Raw genomic sequence first — 20,119 nt, forward strand, 5'->3', positions numbered from 1 at the left:
GAAAAAAAATCAAAGAGACAAAAGTAGAGGAACAAATAATATGTAGAGATGCAAAAATGCAAATGGACCAGTGATCTTACACTGAGGAAATTGCAAATATTCAATCTAGGTTAATGCTTCACTTTTCTGAGTTTTCACAGTAAATTCAAAGACTGACCAAAACTTGAAACTATAATGAAAAATATTATATGCAGAACACAATATAGAATTGATTATTCTGAAATATTTCTGCTTTTGTGGGAATTTTGCTGACCAGACAATTTTGTTGCTATATTGTTTAAGTTGTCATTTCAATCAAGCTTGTTTCTAATGCCTACTGGGAGGAAGGTACTGGGTAAGATACAGCGATTTATTTGCAATACAATGGTGACAAATTATATAATCAAAGCTTTTGGCTTTTAATAGGGACACTATGTGCCATATACACAGAAGCCATTTGAGAACTATTTGTTGGCTTTAATGAAATTGATTGATACCAAATAACAAGGTAGGTGTTATAAGAATCATTCCAGGAAGCAAAATATCTTTGTTATTGCTGAAAGAGTAAAGCAAATCATTGACTAACTTGTCTTAAAATATGTGCATGGCATTCCACTATGATACATGATGAGCAAATTTATTAGCATCCCGATCTTCTTGAAGGGATGTCATCTACAGTTTGATTTTACTCTTTATAAAGTTGTAAGTTCACATTCTTATAAATATCATGTTAATATTGAAATGACAGGAATGGAAATAGTATTGCTTGCAAGTTTAGCTCCAGAGAATACAATTAATATCTTTCCTGTGTCTTCAGTATGATTATTTTCCTTCTTTTAGTAAATCAGTGATGTGTGAAAGTTGACTTTGGTATCTCTTAAAACAGACTCTGAGACAGATTCATTTGGGAAGTGATATCAGGAAGCACCACTAGAAGGAGGGTTGTCAGTGTGACACAGGGTAAGGGAAGGGACCAAAATCAGGGTACACTAATGGAGCAGGCTATTCCTGAGGCCAACTAGGGCTTAGTTTCACTGAGAACGTCTGGGAAATTGTGTGGAACATGCTAGCGTCTCCACTGAGGGCAGTGATTGATGGTTGTCCCGGGCAGCATCAACTTCAGTGCACTATTAGTTTGCCCTACATAGCTGGGGAAAATCCTCGGAGATAATTATAGGCTTTCACTGCAGAACAAAACAGTATGCACAAGACGCATGATTGTCAAGGGGGTGAATACAATGAACTGGCAGATGCTATGCTCACCTTCTGCAGGAACATAGTATTTTAAATGTTTTTTAAGTTGTTTAGACTTAAACTTCAAACTTTGGACTGAATAACATCATTAGTTGTAATAAGAGTGCTATTTTACATGCAATGAGAATTTCTCCAGGAACTTTCTTAAATTTCCTGCTGTAGCTTTAAAGACCAACTTCCATTTGTGTCAACACTCTCTCAACTCCTGATATCATCAAGGATATACCTATTCCTCCTTTCTTCCACCTGCCTATTACCAAGTTCGTAATGACTGAGCTGTTGGCTTAATCAGAAAGCTTCCTCTGTTAGTGGTATTCAGCCTTTCTTTCTTTAATTCATCCACTTCCATCTGCACTATTTTATGTTCAAATATCTTCCATCTTAAACAAGCAAAGAACTACCTCTACCCCCACCCCCACCCCCATTTTTTCATGTTACTGGAGTCCTCTTCCTCCTTCCAATCTAACTTCCTATTCTCCACTTCTCACAATCCACACACTCTCTTCAGTTGTGAAGTGTTATATAGGGCTGTAGCTTTTATTCTCAGTGAGATAATGGGCCATTATGGTTTTTATAATCTTTTTTTTAAAGATTTATTTATTTATACATACAGAACTGGGGTACAGACCAGAGATGTGGAGGGTGAGAGGATTCATCAGAGACAGAGTGGGGTACAGGACAGGCAGATTGATGAAGTACACTGCTGAGAGGAGCAGCGGGAGGGTCAGGAGAGGTCTGCCTTGCCATATGGATCTCCTCCAGGGCAGGCGGGGGATTGAACTCATGTGGAAGTGGCTTAAGCTTCTTTGTGCTGTGCTTTAACCTGCTGCGCCACCAGGGAGGGCCCTTTTTTTTTTTGAAGAAAAGAGATACAACAGTTTGATTTGTGAATTAAGAGATTGTGGAAAACACTTGTGGTTTGGCAATGTAAGAACCTTTGAAAATTCACTCATCCAAAAAAAAAAAATTTGTAGAGTTTGTTATTGGTTTATTTTTTGTTGGTTTTGTTTTTGACCCTACTTTTGTTTCTCTATTTTCTGCACTTAAGTGATAATTTTTAAATGTCCTTACAATTATTTCTAAAAACACACTTACAGAATATCCTCTAGTAGTCAAAGGACCTATTTCAGACTCTTAAAAAAAATCACATAATGTATCCTCCACCCCAGTTCCCTTGATTTCTTTACTTTCCTAATCTCAATGTCATTTTTTTTTCTTTTACCTTAACTATTTTAACATCTCCAAACATAATACACTGGAAACAGTACTTTATTTAAATGATTTTTCTTGTTTTGCTTGGCTTTTTGTTTCTTCACAGAAAATCTATTCTGTAGGCTTTTAGCCTCTTTCTATCAGTGGACAGTTTGCTCTACCTTCACAGATTTCAGACCCTTTTATTTTGAGCAGTGAACATTATTCATTGCCAATTTTAACATTGAAAGGCTACTTATGTAAAAGGTATATTTCTATATAAACTATAATTACAAATTATTTGTTTACTCGAATATAAAGCATATACTGTGGGACCTGCAGTATGCATGCTGTGGTGATAAAATACTGAACAGAAATGACATGGCCTCTGCCATTTGGTGAGTTTGTATCTTCACTGGGGAAACAGATCAAACACTAAACAAAAGACAAGTAGAAAATATTTGGACATGAAAGTAATGGTAAATTGTCAAAGATCCTGAACAAAAAGAATCACAGAATCAGAGAAAAATGAGAAAAGAGGATTTAGAAGAGGGAGGATGTACACTTGCTGTGAGGAGAGAACATTTAAATTGAGACTTAAAGGCAGAGAGACAATTAACTAAGAATGGAAGAGAAGCTGTAATTGATAGTCTAAAAGATTTGAGTCAACACAGTGCTTAGCACAACCCGAAGAAGGGCATGAGAACTTCAAAAGCTAACTCCTGGTGCCTGACTAAGAAGATTTAGGTTACTGCCATCAAATATTAGTTCATATATTTATTCTGTGATATGCATCTGCCACATGGGTCAGGCTATTTTGACTTTATTAATATCAGTTTAACCCTGTTCTAAATCCATATGGGAAAACAAAATATAACCAAAGGATTCAGTGAACTCACTGGCAAATCATTGTCACGAGACCTGTAAATAATGTGTATTCATAAACTCTTCCCTCCCTTTCTTTTCTCTTATTGAAAAAGTCAAATTATAATTAAAGATTGAACTTTGAATATAGAGCTCTAGAAGGTTGTATTAGATATATCACATATTTTCAATCACAGCTAAAACATTTCACTTATGCATTTTGTGCATCCATCCATACAGAAACCTTCGATGTCTTATTACCAAGAATCCTTAGGCCAACTGAGGATTCATCGTCAGTATTTGCCTTCTCATTTTCATTTTTTTCTGACTTCCTATAGCAAGAGACTATCCCTTACAGTGCATTAATTCATTAGATAAATCTAGGAAGATAATAAACCTTAAATCACTTCTTTTTAGGTAACTTTGCATATCTGTATTCTGTTTCATTAGCTATTACTCTTGCTGCTTAGAGCTTTCAGGGTAATTTTGTTTTTCTCTCTTGATATTGTCAACTGTCACTTCTGCATTCACTAGATACTGATAATATTCTCCCTTGTCTTTTTCTTGCCTTCTGGACTATAGACTTTCTCCATAGCTTTGCTGTGAATATATTCATACTTTGTGTGTGTGTGTGTGTGTATGTCATTGCTCTTCTCTGTTCTTACTACCCTAAACTAAGGAGAATCATTCATCTCTATTTGGTTCAAATCTACCTTAACAAATTAATCTATCTTCTCTGAAACGTTTTAAATCAACATCTGTCATTCAATTGCCTATGGAATAAACATGATAGTATAATTGATTTGCTATGAGTAAGAAAACAGACAAGCAAACAACTGTGTCCTATTTTCATGGTTAATTTTTAATAGCACATATAACTTATTTCCAACACCAGCTACATAATTTGTGTGTCTCAGTCTAAGATAAAAATGAAAATTTGTATTCAAAATTAATTAAAAATTTCAAGAGAGTTAAATTGAACATGACGTCAAACATGGGGATGGTGGGTGGGTAGGCCATTCTGAGTACAGGGTGCTGTATAACTGCACACATGACTTGCCCAAACAGGCCCTGTGCAGGTCTTTGGGGCAGGTGGCAGTCAAGAATAACTTCATAACTACATTCATGTTTCAAATGAGTTTTATAACAAAATTTAATGAATATGATGTTTGGGTTAACAGCATCTGTGATAATCAAGTTGACTACATTTATTTGGAACTCTGTAACTACATATTTGGCACATAATATTGTTGAAATGTGTGATTAAAGAGAAAATATTCTTATTTTTAAGTTTATTGTTGATTGTGACTTGTGTAGTTTACTTTTAAGGGTGCAGGAGCCAAATTACGTGGGTTTTAAATCCTGACTCTGTCTACACTAGTGCTGGCCATTGAGTCATTTCCTTACCTTTGTATGAGGTGATATATGAAAAGACAGCAGGGAATTTATCTCATAGAGTTATCATGCAGGATATTGTATTATAAATCTTTAGGAGATAAAGCAAAGTCTTCTGTTATTTCCAGATTCTTTTTTTTTGTTTTTCATTTTTGCCTCACTATACATAATATTCCAGACTTAGTTTACTCTTCCACTGTTAGGATTACCACCCAGTATAATAATAAAAATGTTTCATTATATTGTTTGTATAGAACTAAATATTTGACAGTACACATTTAATATTTAGTTTACAATGAAAGAAATGTCATTAATTATTTTCCTTATAAGAACATTGAAAGGATTTTGCTTTTAATTTTTTTCTTTGAGCTTCTCTAGATGACCACTTATCTTATTTTAAATAAAAGTTCTAAATAACCTAGTTGATGGCACAATCCATTTAATTATATTGAGGTAATAAGTTATGTAACTTTAGAATCTAATTTAATTTTATCTCAGCATTTTAGGAATTACTAAGTACATTTAAAGGCAAGCTTGCTTGGTAGTACTCCATTATGATTAATGGATGTTATTTGCTTATATTTTTGTGTCACTGAAAAATAAATCATTTTATATTAATATGAACTATGTTTATGATTATTAAACATCTATGTCATGCTTTATCAAGATGATACACTATTTGCAATCTACAAACTGAATCTCCACCATCTTGAAAAACCATCTGAAATATAAAATCTAATTTAGATTTTAAGTGGTAGCCATACTTTGTTTCTAATCCAAATAATAAATTTATTATAAGCTAGTTCATTTAAGATAGATTTTAAAACACTTTTACTCTGACATGCTTAACATAAACATTCCTAACAGTCATTAACATTTAAACAGAATGGTCTATACAGGTGTGGTTTCCTAGTAATAATGTTATAGAATGTTTAGTCATTTTGTATTTAGAATTGAGAACCTAGAAAATAATTGAAATAATACAACCAATGTTTTTATTGGTTGTAGAAGCTGGAAACCCACCCCCATAAAAAAATCCTAAATATCATATTCTACCTTTACTGTGTACTTTATTCCTTCTTTTTTATGACCCTTATTATAATGTCTGCATTTAATTTCTTTTCTTGTATCAGACAGTATTACTGAAGTCTTCACCAATATCTACGTGACCAGTTTTGGCCCCGTCTCAGATACAGATATGGTGAGTTTTTCATTAAATAGTATTTTTACTTTATATAACAGAGAGAGAAATAAACAAGTATTTTTAGCATTAGAGAGTTATGTAATTGTCTTATGCTTCTTTAGTCTAACCAAATATGTGGAGAGTTGAGGATATTAATGTGTATCTATGGTGTACTTTTCCAGTATGGGTGGTAAGACTAGCCCTTTCATTCTTTTCATTCTTTTCTAATTTTTTTTTAATCTACAGTGTGGCAAACAATTGTTTAAGAAAAAATAATATTACTAAAAACCACTTTCTAGAACTAAGGCATAGCTTGAACTTCTATAAGGAAAGTCAGTACAGTTTCAAAACTGCTTCTTTGTGAATGAAAATTTCCTGTCTACATATAAACAATGCTTACATTTTGGATAGTTTATGTATAAATCATTTGAAGAAAATGGGAATAATGAGTTATATTTACAGGGTCCTCTTGTATCAAAATAAAGGGGACAGGAAGGCAGGTTTGAAGTTAAACTGCAATACTCCAAAAATTGTTATATGTCGTAACAGGTGACAAGTGACTAAAACAATAAGAAAGGTGAATTTGGGGAAAATTAAAGTTAAATATCCAATATTCAAACATAACACAAACATATACAAACCTACAAAACTATTACAAAATATATATTTAAATATACACACATATACATACATACATACATACACATTTTATGAAGAGATATGATTTGGTCTTCCTGATAATCAAGTGAAGTGATTTGCAGTCTTGATATTGCCTTTGCAGGAAATCAAGATCAATAAAGAGGAAAGTTTGAGTTTACATTAGTACTGTATAGATGGCCAGATTGAGAAAGTACCCTTAATTGTAATACTCTCAATTGGAGGAAATTTATTATAATGGGGAGGAAAAATGCATACATGTTACTATCACTCACATGTAAATATGGATATAAAGATGGCTAATTCATGTCTCAAAGTAGTATTTTGTTAACCAGAAAGTGGGTAAAAAATAAATGTAATTACATTTTTAGCAATTTAGCTGATGCACTATGCAGTACGCACATTCAGTAACAAGACCTAAATCCTGAAGTTCTCCTGATCAAGTCAGTGATGTAGGTTTATTTTGACATTAGCCTGAGAGGAAAAGGCAGCATAGCAAAAAGAATTAAGAACCAAAAGTACAAACACACACACACAGAACATGTGCATATACACACAAGCTGCTCTCTCAGAATCATTAGTCAGTGTAATTGTTCAAGGAAAGTTGCACATCTAAATTATAGTAAGATTCTAATTACAGTATCTTCAAGTAAGGTTCAAAATCCTTTATTTCAGCATTCAAAAAATTCCTGAGTAAGAATGTAATTAAACTCTTCAATGTATCATAGCTGACAATTGACAAAGTTTGTAAGAAGGCATGTGCATTTTAGTAAATTTCAGCTCAGTTCTTTTTTCTTTTCACCTTGGTTTCTATGTAGGATGTCTTTTCCCACATTAGTAAACATTTTCACTGTGTGTGCATATTCTTCAGGCAGAAGTGATATATAGCTGTAATTGCTGCACCTAAATCTAGACTAAGAACTTCTGTTTAAATGGCTATATTTTGCAGCGCTAAATGTTAGAATTAGGATTTGAACACTAAAATGTTTTCATTTTTTTCTCAAGATTTTTGAACCAGAGGTTACTATTAGGCTATTAAGAAGCATAAAGTTAGATGAGTAGTGATAAATATGATCAGAAATTGATCACATTTACCCTCTTGGTTAGTACTTTCCTATGTCTTTGAACATAAGAACTCCGTTATCTCTTAGATTTTCCTTAATTTATTGAAATATTAAATATTTCAGTGAGGGATGTTTAGAGAGTCTTTAATTTTATTTGTTTGGTTAAAAATTAATACTAGACTTAGCTGTTACCCTTATGAGATGTTGTCATTTGTAACTGTAGCTCAATAAGGAAATCTATAAACATGGTAACTACTAATATCAAAAGTAACAATCATAGGTATCTTTCAATATGAAGAGGCATTTCCTTTTCTGAGTTAGAATGTGCTTTGATCCTTAACAGCAAAAGTCAGAGGCCACTACCTTTGATCAAATTCAATGAGGTGTAATAGTGAGAGACATATACTACTTACTGCCTTGGCCAAGGTTAAATTCCATACTTGCAGGTGGTGTAATTCAGGATTAGCCTATAGGTTTTATCCACAGTAAAACCTTATCTGGAATGTAGAGTAATAGTTCCAGGAAAGAGAAAAGATAGTTTAACTCTATACCTTATTGTGGAAAGGAGGATTGTGAAAAGTTAGTATTCTCTTCATAGCTCTCTTGCTTCTCAGAGAGATGGACAGCTCCTACTATTATTATTAGTTGCTATCAGCAAAATAACAAACTATAATTTCTGAACATATAGTGATCTTTAAAATTAAAATTGTAGAGCTTTCATGGGGAAACCACAGTGTAATATTAGAAACTATCTTTTTGAGAAAGCCACGAAGCATTTGTATGCCTTGATTAAGAATAGTAGGAATTATCCACTGGTGTTACACTTGTACATTTGCACATAGGTTGATAGTTTATACATGTCTCAGCTCCCATGATGAGAATCATCCCAGATGTTTCTCACAATACCAGAAAAATGCAATTTTAATGCCAATGCAGGAAAACATTGCAGATGTGGGGAGATAACAACACTGTCATATATGATGGCAAAGCCAAGAGAAGGATTTAAATGTGTCATTAGATAAAGAATAAGGAGATATTTGCTGATCATGGTAAAAGCAGACAGACTGTGGTGGGTTGAGGCATGTGGGAGGTGAGAAAATGGAGAAAGAGTAGAGGCAACATTTTTAAGCAGCATGGTTGAAGAGAGGAGATGAAACAGAGGGTAGAAACTCTAAGGCTTTATAACTATCCGTGAGACTTTTATTTTTAAAGATTGCTTTGAACTTCTCACTGTTCTCAAACATGCCATTATCTTTAACAACTCGCTGGCCTTGCAAATGTTTTTCTCAGTTCTTGTTATGCATCCTTCCTTCTCTGCCAACTGGAGATATTTTACTTATTCAAGACCAAGCTCAAATTTCATCTCTTCTGATGTCTTTCTGGGCTACTCTAAGTAGAGTCAGCGCCTCTTGTCCTTGTGTTCCACCATATGGTGTTCACACATTTTTATGACTTTGCACACTGGATTTTAAAAATCTTTACATGTCTTTCTTCTGCAGTCTGAGCTACTAGAAGGCATGAGTTGTGTTTGTTCATTTCAACAAGATTTACTAAGTATCTACACGGTGTCTGTCATAGTGTTGGGAGCTGAAATACTGAAGTATAGCCAGCGCTTGTCTTCAAATAATTTATAATGTACTAGGAGGGGAGTTAAAAAAAATCGCCAGTTTTTAAAAGTGTGATTATTCTTTTATCAAGTATTGATATGTGATTATCCTTTTATCATATTGATAGCAGAAGGCCTGTGGGTAGAGGGTACTTTTATATGAGAAGGTTTCTAGGAAAAGAAGATAACCAAGGAGGACACATAAGAATTGACCAGCTAGTCAAGAAACAGTGTTTTAACATAAATGGGTTTAGTTTAATAAGATATAAATAATATTTAGTAGCAATGAATCTTTGAAAATTTAGTGGCAATGGGGGGAGATGAGATTAAAGAGGAGGGGTGGGAGTGAGACAGTTCACCAGAGACAGAGTGGGGAGAAGAACAGGCAGATTGGATTGACTGAAAAACACTGCTGAGGGGAGCAGAGGGTGAGACAAGAGAGGTGTCTGCTAGGCCATGTGGATCAGCTCCCTGGCCCAGGGCTAGACCTTGTGGTGCAGTGTCTGCCAATAGCTTCATAATGCTGACTCAATCCCTTGCACCACTAGGAAGGCCCCCTTATCAATTTTTACCTTTTGCAACTTTCCCATTCCCTCCTTCCAAAGAGAAAGACCAGAAATCTTACCTGCACAGTGGGTCAGAACATGCTGTCCCAATGTGAGCTTCTTTGAATAACAGAATTTTATAATCTTGTACTAATTGGATTTAGTGGCACTCTGGTGATATGTTCTTAAGCTTTTCACATTTTTGGCAATGCTAATATTGGGCTAAATTTGCTTTTCATGCCCTTTTGAGTACCAGAGGAAAGTGTTAGCAGTTACATTCTTGTATAGTCCAAGGGTGCTGTTTCTTTAATTGCTACCTACCTGCTTCATAAACCGCAATTTTCTTTGTGATAGAGGAAACACACTGATTAGAATTTACTCAGAGGAGACTGTTTCATTAGCAAAAAAGATATAGTGAAATCAATTTTTGGCAGTTTAAAATGCACTTAGTAAATCAAAGTAAGTGAGAAATTATTCCTAGGGCAGTTCTGCAATTTGGTATTGTTTTAGCGAGTAGATATCATTCTTCAGAAACTGACTACAAGCATTGACTTTTAATTAATGAGTCAGGCACTAAAAAAGTGCTGATTTCACTAAGTTAATGTGTTCTTGAATTCATATTTATACAATAAATTGTGTGATAGCGAGTGTTTACCTTGTTTGAAATATAAATTGTGGAAATAATACTTTGTGGTAGTAAAAACATGGAACTGGGAACCGCATCCTGTTTGCCCCAAACAAGCTTGGCAGTAGGACGTTGAATGAATTTATTTATAATCTCATCCATAACAAGGATGTGTTGGATCCAATTCCCTGTAAGCAATTCATTGAATCTTTTAGTGTGTAGTTTTCCTTTCTTCAGTCTCCCCCAATAGTTAGCCCCTGTTTTCTGTATGTAGGCCATAGAGTAGTTGCAAACTGGCATGTTCTTTTTTTTAAGATTTATTTATTTGTGCATACAGAACTGGGGTACAGGCTGAGATGCAGGTGAGAAGATTCATGAGAGACAGAGTGGGGTGCAGAACAGGCAGATAGATGAAGTACACTGCTGAGGGGAGCAGTGGGCGGGTCAGGAGAGGTCTGCCACACCATGTGGTCATCTCCGGGGCAGGTGGGAATCAAACTCATGCAGAAGTGACTTTAGCTTCTTAGTGCAGCGCTTTAACCCACTGAGCCACCAGGGAGGACCCCACAAACTGGCATGTTCTTAGGAACGTTTTATGTTTCTCTATAAATTTGCCTTTAGTTGTTTGTGAATTCTCTGAGGAACTTGGTATATTATCTTGTTATTTTTTTTTTCAATCTTGATTCATGGGTGTAAATATTAAATTTGTATAAAGAAGTTGCCCTTTTTGTTCTTCTCTAGTAATTTTAACATACAAATCAGGTAGTTATTTTATTAAATATATGCTTTGCAAACTTGAAAGAACTTTGGGTCTTTCAAGAATATTCTTTTCAAATATTGAAACTGTGCACTATTTATGTGTTTAAGGGAATCACACGAAAATAATTTGTTTGGAAATCCTTTTGTACTTGCTGTCTATGCAATTAATTTTAACATTGGAAATAATTCCTTTGCCTGCTGTTTTGATTTAAAATAACAAATCAGGCCCCTCCTTGGTGACACACAGTGGGTTAAAGCACAGCACTAAAAAGCTAAAACCAGTTCAGCATGAGTTCCATCCCCACCTGCCCCAGAGGGGATCCACATGGTGTGGCAGACCTCTCCTGACTGCCTGCTGCTCCCCTCAGCAGTGTAATCGTCACTTGGCCTGTTCTGCTCCCCACTCTATCTCTGGTGAATCCTGTCACCACCCCTGCACCTCTGGCCTGTACCCCATTTCTGTATGCATAAATCAATGAATCTTTAAAAAAAATTAAAAAAAAAAACAAGTGAATCAGGGCCATATTTACATATAGATCGACATATTTTTATACAAAATATATTGATATTATAAATAAGCACAAAAATTGAATAAAAAATTTGAAATGCATGTTACTTTCAGGATTAATTATGATGTCAATCAACCTGTTCTGCTGCCCTCTCTGTCTCTGGTGAATCCTCTCACCTCCTGCACTTCTGCCCTGTAGCTCAGTTCTTGTATTCATAAGTAAGCCTTTTTTAAAAATCACCATTCCCTAATACATTCTTGCTAATGATATGATAACTCACCATTTTGGGGAGGATTATAAATGAACGATGCTGTTCAGTTTCTTGGCAACAGGGGATGATGACTCATACAGATGTGACTGTGATAGTTGTTTCCCTTCCCTACTCATCCCTTCCCTCCCCTTATCCAGTCTTTCTTTTTTTTTTTTTTCATGAGATAAACTAGTTACAACAATCCACCCAGTTCTTGCTGAAGCATACCCCATTCTAAGTAATTCTAAACGATAAGATTCAGTTAAGCAACTTCACTGAAATTTTGCTTTACTAAAATGGGTCAAATTTATTCTTTTTTCTTTTCATAAGAATGTGTAGCTAATAGTTCTTTTCTTATTGTAAGTAGAAATAAGTTTTGAAAAGGTTTTTTTGATTCATATTTCTTGGAGTTCTCTTTAAAACTGTTTTATATGAAATTTTATTGTGTCCTTATAACCTAAAATATTTATTATTTTCATCCTATTTTATGTTTTAGGAATATACAATAGATGTTTTCTTTCGACAAAAATGGAAAGATGAACGGCTGAAGTTTAAAGGACCTATGAACATTCTTCGACTCAATAATTTAATGGCTAGCAAAATCTGGACTCCAGATACCTTCTTTCACAACGGGAAAAAATCGGTAGCTCATAATATGACAATGCCAAACAAACTTCTTCGAATTCAGGATGATGGAACTTTGCTGTACACAATGAGGTATGTTTTTAGTTTTTTTATGTTGTGTTTAAATACTGAGACATTAAAAAAAAAAAAGTAGCCGCCTAGTTATCAAGTGTACATGTAGTTAATAGTTTTATAACAGGTTATTGAAGTACCCAAATACATTTTACATATATTTGGCTACTTTAAAAAATTAAGATTAATAAAAATAAAATAAAGTTTTATTTAAATATTTCTTTAAATGTTGATAGGCTATTTGATGAGATATTAAACATGAAATTAAATGTTGGCATAAAGAAAATTAATAGTATTTAAGCATTTGTTACTCCTCTTAATGTGTTAAAACTTAGAGTTGCCTTACCTATAGGAAGTGATTTCATACAATGTTACATTTCATACTAACATTTCATACAAAATGATAATACATCAAAAGCCTAGAATATGTGTTTATAGAAAACGTTAATGAAAGTAACCCATGCAATAAATTCTTCATTAAACATCTAAATTTCATACTACATTTTAATCAAGTATAATTTGAATAGTGTCTCAAAATTTTAATTTCGTCTTTAATATCTATCAGATAGCCTATCAACATTTAAAGAAATATTTAAACAAAATTTTGTTTTAACATTTTATCATATGAAGTTATTCTGAAGAAAAATATATTTAATTCCGGGAGGTAACTTTTATTTAATAAGGCTTATAAGTAAACTGGATACCATAAGCATACATATTATATTAGACTAGATGAAATTGCCATTTTATAAATCAAAACTTGTCATGAGCATAAGTTTTATGATTCAGCCTTAAAAGTTATTTGAAAAAATATGACTCTTAATAACATTGTTTAACCTGTTCCCATGAATTAATATCTTCAGAGAAGTTTTTAGTCATATTATGTAATAAGAAAAACACTAATCTAATAAAATGATGTATTATGTAAAATTTAGATGTTTAATGAAGAATTTAATGCATGGGTTAATTTCATTAACATTTTCTATAAGCAAATATATCTTATAGGTTTTTGATGTATTATCATTTTGTATGAAATGTTAGTTGATGGATTTCAGTTCTGAGTTCTAATCTTTAAAGAAAAAAAATCTCTTGAGGACTCATCATTAAATGACCATTGTCTTAAAAAAGAACTTTAGTCATTTTCCTGCTTATTCCTCTGAATCTTGTAATACAGATACAGAATCCCTGTTGATTTTACACTTTGTTCATCCCTATAGAGTGAGACAATGATTAGAAATGTTAAATGTAAGCAAAATATAAGGAAGAAACATGAGGTTTCAGAAAATACTGCTTAGGCTTCTACTTAAACTCTTGTGTTTATACTAATTAAATTGTTAATCACATTTGGTTTGAAGAATTTTAATTAATTAAATTGTTAATCACATTGGTTTTTGCTCATCATTAGAATACTTCTGTAAGTTCAATTTACTTCCTGTTTATCCAGTTGACCTTTGTGTGACATGAAAGAATTGACATTATAAGAAATTTGCTGACTGCTTGTTATTCTGATCATATAAAGAAAAAATATTTTCTTAATATTACACATCATGTACATAATTTAGCAAATAGTCTAGCCTCAACAAGATAGTTCTAAAAGATACTTGTTTATATCTGTATCAATATTTGTATCTATATTGATTTCTATATTTATAATCATACTTGAATATAATACTCATTCACAATTTACATATTTTTGAAGGGAACTCCTGTGATTCACTGAAGGGAGATCCTATAATCCATTGCTGAATTACAAAATGATTTTTCTGTATGATTGTTGATGAATTGATGGGGAAGATGGCATTCTTTAAATGATAGAATTACTTTATTTTCTCTCTGATTTCAAATATAACAGCAAGGTTAATAGGAAAATAGCCCTTTAAAAGTCTTTACTTCTTTACCTCCTATGTAAAATTTACTTCTAGGTATTAGACTTTTTTTAGCAATTGTAGATGAAAAAAAAAAAAGCTTTACTTAAAACTTAGTTTTACTTCCTAACAGCAGAGTAAAAATGGCTAATTATATGTGTAAATAATATTACTTGAGTTCAGATTTTGTGTAGGTTGATGACTTCTGAGGGATCATCAAAATGTTAAAGAACAAAAGCATGCCTAATTGTGAATTAGCCAGAGCTGCTGTAATGTAGGTCCTATCTTACCATTAACTTTATTGACAACTGTAAGAGCTATTTATCTTGACCTGACAATTTACTTAAAGAGTGGAATTTTGACTTTTAGGCTTACAGTTCAAGCTGAATGTCCGATGCACTTGGAGGATTTCCCAATGGATGCTCATTCATGTCCTCTGAAATTTGGCAGCTGTAAGTATGGGGATGATATATTTTGAGTCAGTCATATCAGGAAAAGCCAGAGGCACTCCTTGATTTTATAATCCCTTCTTATATTATAGAATGTCCAATGCGATAATGGGAGTAAAAGACATATTAAGACATACTGACTTTTCTCAAGGAAATTATCGGCTAGCCCCATTATTCTCATAAGCATTATATTTTAATCAAAGGAGTTAAAATTGTCACTGAATTTTCATACATAAATAACATCATATATTTTTGAATGTATGTAAAATTAAGTCAGGATCTCCTTAAAGGTCAGGGCTATGTCACTTAACTTTTTATCCAAGTGCTAGTACATTAAAAATGAAAATAAATATTTTATGTCTTTCAATTAGGAATGAACTGTAAGGGATAAATTGTTTGTTAAAGTAGCATCCATCCTATTACTAGTAGCCAAGGAAGCTGGATCTGTGTGATTATCTTTCTAATTTCTAACTGATGCAAAGGACTTTTAAATTTTCCTAAAATTAATTTGAAGATTATGTAGGTGGGTTACTACTCACAGACACCATTTTTGAGCATAAACTATGTCAGAGAAGACTGGGTGCATTTATTCATTCTTTAGGTTACTGAGGTTATGTCTTGTGTGTCAAGCAGAAGCTTTCACTTGCCCAAAATATTTCAAAAAGAGAGAAGGTCAGTTCATTGCCCTTGGCCCATGAGTGTTCAGGGAGGTTCAGGATATGTTCTCAGACACACTCAGAAATGTGTCTTTTCTTGAGTGTGTGCAATCGCCTGACCTTTCCAGAAACCTTGCTCTTTTTGGCAACCCTGCCTTTTTCCATTCTAAGCAGCTTTCAGTTTTTCACTCTCTGTAATAGAAATGCAGTTCTATCACCTGATTAAAAATATTTGACTGAATAGTGTGCCTTCATCCAGACTGTATCAAGTGAAAGAAAAAGGAAGAATGATGACTAATATGAATGCAAAACCCCCTAATTATTTTGATGACCATAGTTTGATGGAATGAGGAGTTCAATCTTGTTTGTTCTGTTCATTCTTATAAAAGGTGTCAGCACTCCATTTTTGCTGAGAGTCTCTTCTGTGTTTATCAACAAAGCTTTCTTTTATTGTCATGGAAACCATTACTTCAATCCTGGCATTTCTTCCAGAATTATTTAAGATAGTCAATCATGTTATACAACATAAACATGATGCTGAAAAAACTACAGCAGATGCAGCAGAGAAAAACTCATTTGCATTGCATAAGTGGCATTAAAGAGAAAATTGAAAAACCTTGATACCAAAGAAAGGAGTCACTCAAGATGCAGTAATAGTGTAAGAAGGAAAGGCATTTTTCAGTGGACCCGTTAGTGTCATTAAGATGCTAAATATAATGTGGTGTTTTAATTCTGCATAAGAAATAAATACACCTAAAATTTTTAAATGAAATTTTAAAACTCCTTATAGTTTATTTACAGAGTGGAAAAATATCGTGTGCTAGTGAATATGATTTTCTGTTTCTAGAAGTGACATAGACAACACACAGTTCATTCTGGACATTTTCGGTTTGAGCAATCATATTTTAATGTAGATTTCTTTATGTTTATTTTCTGACACATTGAAGGCACATTTTGTTTATTCCTGTATTTTCCTTTGCCAATGTCAGTTGCTAGATGCAACTGTGAATAGAGTAACAAAGAGAACTAGACTAATGATTCATCCAAACCTTCGAATGCTACATAACGAATCTGGTAGTAGCCATGACTTTTTCCTTTAGTCATTTTTTTTTTAAAGATTTATTTATTTGTGCATACAGAACTGGGGTACAGGCCAGAAGCTCAGGGGCGGTGAGAGGCTTCACCAGAGACAGAGTGGGGAGCAGAACAGGCAGATCCACGAAGTACACTGCTGAGGGGAGCAGCGGGCGGGTCAGGGGAGGTCTGCCACACCATGTGGTCACCTCCCGGGCAAGCGGGAATCGAACTCATGCAGAAGAGGCTTTAGCTACTTTGTGCTGTGCTTTAACCCGCTGTGCCACCAGGGAGGGCCTCCTTTAGTCATTTACTTCTCTCTTGCCTATAGGCATTCATATCCCTGCCCCCCCCCCAATTTATGGAATTTTATCATTGTCCCCAATGGAATCATCTTTTCTATAAGTTTTAAAATCTAGTTTTGTTTTAGTTCTGTTGTTTGTAATCTTTATATGTTCTCTTGTTCCTTGATTGAAGTTTCTTTGTGGGAGTCAGACTTATTCTCTGCATAGCCACCACAAAATTATAAATTGTTTTTTTAAGTAAAAATTGATAATTAAAAATAATTTGGGCATGGGGGAGTTGCCAGTTATTATGAATAGATAGTGTACATTGAAGTTTGATAGAGATTAGGAGTCAAAAATTAGTTATTTAACAGAATTAAATAAATTTATTTAATGAAACCTAATTTAGAGATGAAGTTTATAATCAAATTCATAGAGCAAACCCCAGTTCTCTCTTTTTATAAACATTACTGAGAAACACTTCAGTGTCCCTGATTATATCTGTGTTAATGTATAAGGGAGTATTTCTAACCTGCGTTACATAACTTCCTACTGTATTTTTTGTCCTCAGACACAAGTATTTAGATTATAGATAGATAGATGTATGGATATATATGTATGTATTTTTCTCTCTTCCTAATGAAATCAATAATTGTTTTTCATTAAAAAATGGGAAGGATAAGCAATTTTCTTTAACATATGTTTTGAGAAATTCTATCCAGATTTCCATTTTCCATAATAACATCATCAAAATATATGTTTGTTTATTATTCTGTCAAGAATGAACTGAAAGGCCCACCCTATTGGCACAGTCGCTTAAAGCATAGCACTACAAAGCTAAAGCCCACTTTAGCATGTTGATTCCGGGTCATGCAGACCTCTCCTGACCCACCCTCTGCTCCCTTTAGCAGTATACTTTGTTGATCTGCCTGTTTTGCGCCCCACTGTGTCTCTGGTGAACCCTTTGACTGCCCCTGCACCTCTGGCCTGTATCCCAGTTCTGTAGGCATAAATAAATAAATCTTAAAAAAAAAAAAAAAAGAATGAACTGAGAACATGTTGTATGTTTCAGGCACTGTACCAGGTGCAGAATCTCTGTTTATCAGTGTCTCACCAGTCTCTTAAAAATGTCATCACACCATTTTTCCTTATGCGTATTGAAATGCAACATGGGAGCTAAAGATGATTTGTGTTAATTGTTAAAAATTTATAATTTAATAAGATTTATAGTCATTTGAGTATCATGAGGCCTTCTGATGTAAAGTGGCTCATATGCTATGTCTGTTGGTTTACTTAATTTGGGCCATTTGAATTTTTATTGGAGAGAAGGTCAGGATATATACCATGGAGGAAACTAAATAAGCTATTTGATGATCTGAAAATAGACTGCTAGTTATCCACATCATTAATGTAAATTATTTAACCTCAGCAATATCATCAATGAAAAACTATCTGATACTAAGTAACGAAAGATTTATACCTAGTGTAACTGGACTTATTAATATGCAAACTTCATAAAACTGCCATTGCATTATTTATATATGTGTACATATATACATATAAATATATAATTTTGAACACAGCTTCAAAATTGTTTTCACATAATACAATTATTTGTGAATATAGGTAAGTAAACCCATGTATAGTAAAAATATTTCAATGATAACAATAGTGACATTTAGTAGTGACTTCAGAAAACCGGCATACTATTAAAAGACCATAAAATGATTGATATTTCCCTTTATTATTTTTGATGCTCAAGTGGGAACTGATTTGTGATCATTGAACTTGGGTCAAGGTGCATACCAGATCCAACCAATACCACAGTGTTAAACTAGAAAACTTATAGATGGCAGGAAAATGAGCTCTCTGATGTCCCCACTAGCTAGCGCCAAGGTGATTGCCAGAACTAGCTACCCTTTATCTTCCTCAGTTGAGAATGTGATCAGGATGCTAAGTTTTCCTCAAGGAACCAGGAGTAGCTAACATTTCTAAATTTTCCCTTGGTCAAATGGATTTAACTTCTTATCAGGATCAGTACTATAGTAATAATTGTCTGTTCATCCAACTGTGGAGATGCTCTGCTTGCAGGGAGAGGTCAGCAGTCTCCCATCAGGACATACAGGTACAAGGGAAAGGCCAGGGCCAGAAGACAGATAAGACAAGATGCACTGCCTGAACTCCAAGTGTGGAGTCATCTCACTCGTGTTGAGTTCTGCCTCACTGGCCAAATAAATCTGGAAGTTAGGACTTGAATACACGTGTTTTGCCTCTTCCTACTAATTCATAACTTAACTTGGTTGCTGTCCAGTGATATCTATGTGTATTAATTAATTTTGAAATGAGCATATTTTAAAAAGCATTTGCATCTCTCTGAAAATATGACATTCTTCTTTAACATGTTCTGCACTAATTAGTTTTTATTCTTCTAATGAAGTGTATTATATCATGAGAACTAAGCCATTTAATTCATAACTACATTACTTTTATGTCCAGAAAGCAATACCACTTTCGATTAGGTTGTTATTTCATGACTGATTGCTATTTTTAAATAAAATTTTTAAATGGACTGTGGACATTCATAACCTTTTGCCACAATGTCTTCATTAACCAGCTTAGGTCTATGGGGGATGTGTTCATCAACTCACGCCTTAGGTGTTTTCACAGACTCTAGAGAAAAATTTGCCCTTTTCCACTTAACATGACTGCAGTGAAAATCTTCTCATATTCATAAATGTCTCTATTTGTTTGCTTTACACCATTTCTATGAAAATGATAAATTTTAAGGATACTTTTTAACCTTAAAATGATGAACTGTATATGTCAATTTTATAGTAAGTAATGATTCTATGAAATACATATCTTTAATGGTTCTACAAAAGTGTTTAGAAATATTTTTTTCCCTGATTTTCTAGATGCATATACAACTTCAGAGGTCACTTATATTTGGACTTACAATGCATCTGATTCAGTGCAAGTTGCTCCTGATGGCTCCAGGTTAAATCAATATGATCTCCTGGGCCAATCAATTGGGAAGGAAACAATTAAATCCAGTACAGGTTAGTAAAATAAATCTAAAGAAAAGTTAATTTCTAAGTAAATGAATGGATTAAAATCATTGCAGATGTGCCTGCTTACCAAAACTGTTTGCTTTTGAGGTCTAAGAATGAGTAACATAGACTATGCTTGGGAGCTTTTTTTTTTTTTTTTTTTT

At 33.6% G+C, this 20,119-nt stretch overlaps 1 protein-coding gene across 1 annotated transcript in view; it reads left to right on the plus strand.

The window, feature by feature from the left end:
* The window catches only part of GABRA2 (gamma-aminobutyric acid (GABA) A receptor, alpha 2), a 99,420-nt gene that overhangs the window by 42,352 nt on the left and 36,949 nt on the right, over positions 1–20,119 (plus strand). Inside the window, exons 4-7 of the mRNA XM_004681316.2 lie at positions 5,817–5,884; positions 12,378–12,598; positions 14,812–14,894; positions 19,821–19,964. Coding sequence (XP_004681373.1) covers positions 5,817–5,884; positions 12,378–12,598; positions 14,812–14,894; positions 19,821–19,964 — 516 coding nt within the window. The remainder of the gene's footprint in view (positions 1–5,816; positions 5,885–12,377; positions 12,599–14,811; positions 14,895–19,820; positions 19,965–20,119) is intronic.

Source organism: Condylura cristata, unplaced genomic scaffold (assembly GCF_000260355.1).
Source record: "Condylura cristata isolate star-nosed mole 26May11 unplaced genomic scaffold, ConCri1.0 scaffold00012, whole genome shotgun sequence".
NCBI lineage: Eukaryota > Metazoa > Chordata > Mammalia > Eulipotyphla > Talpidae > Condylura > Condylura cristata.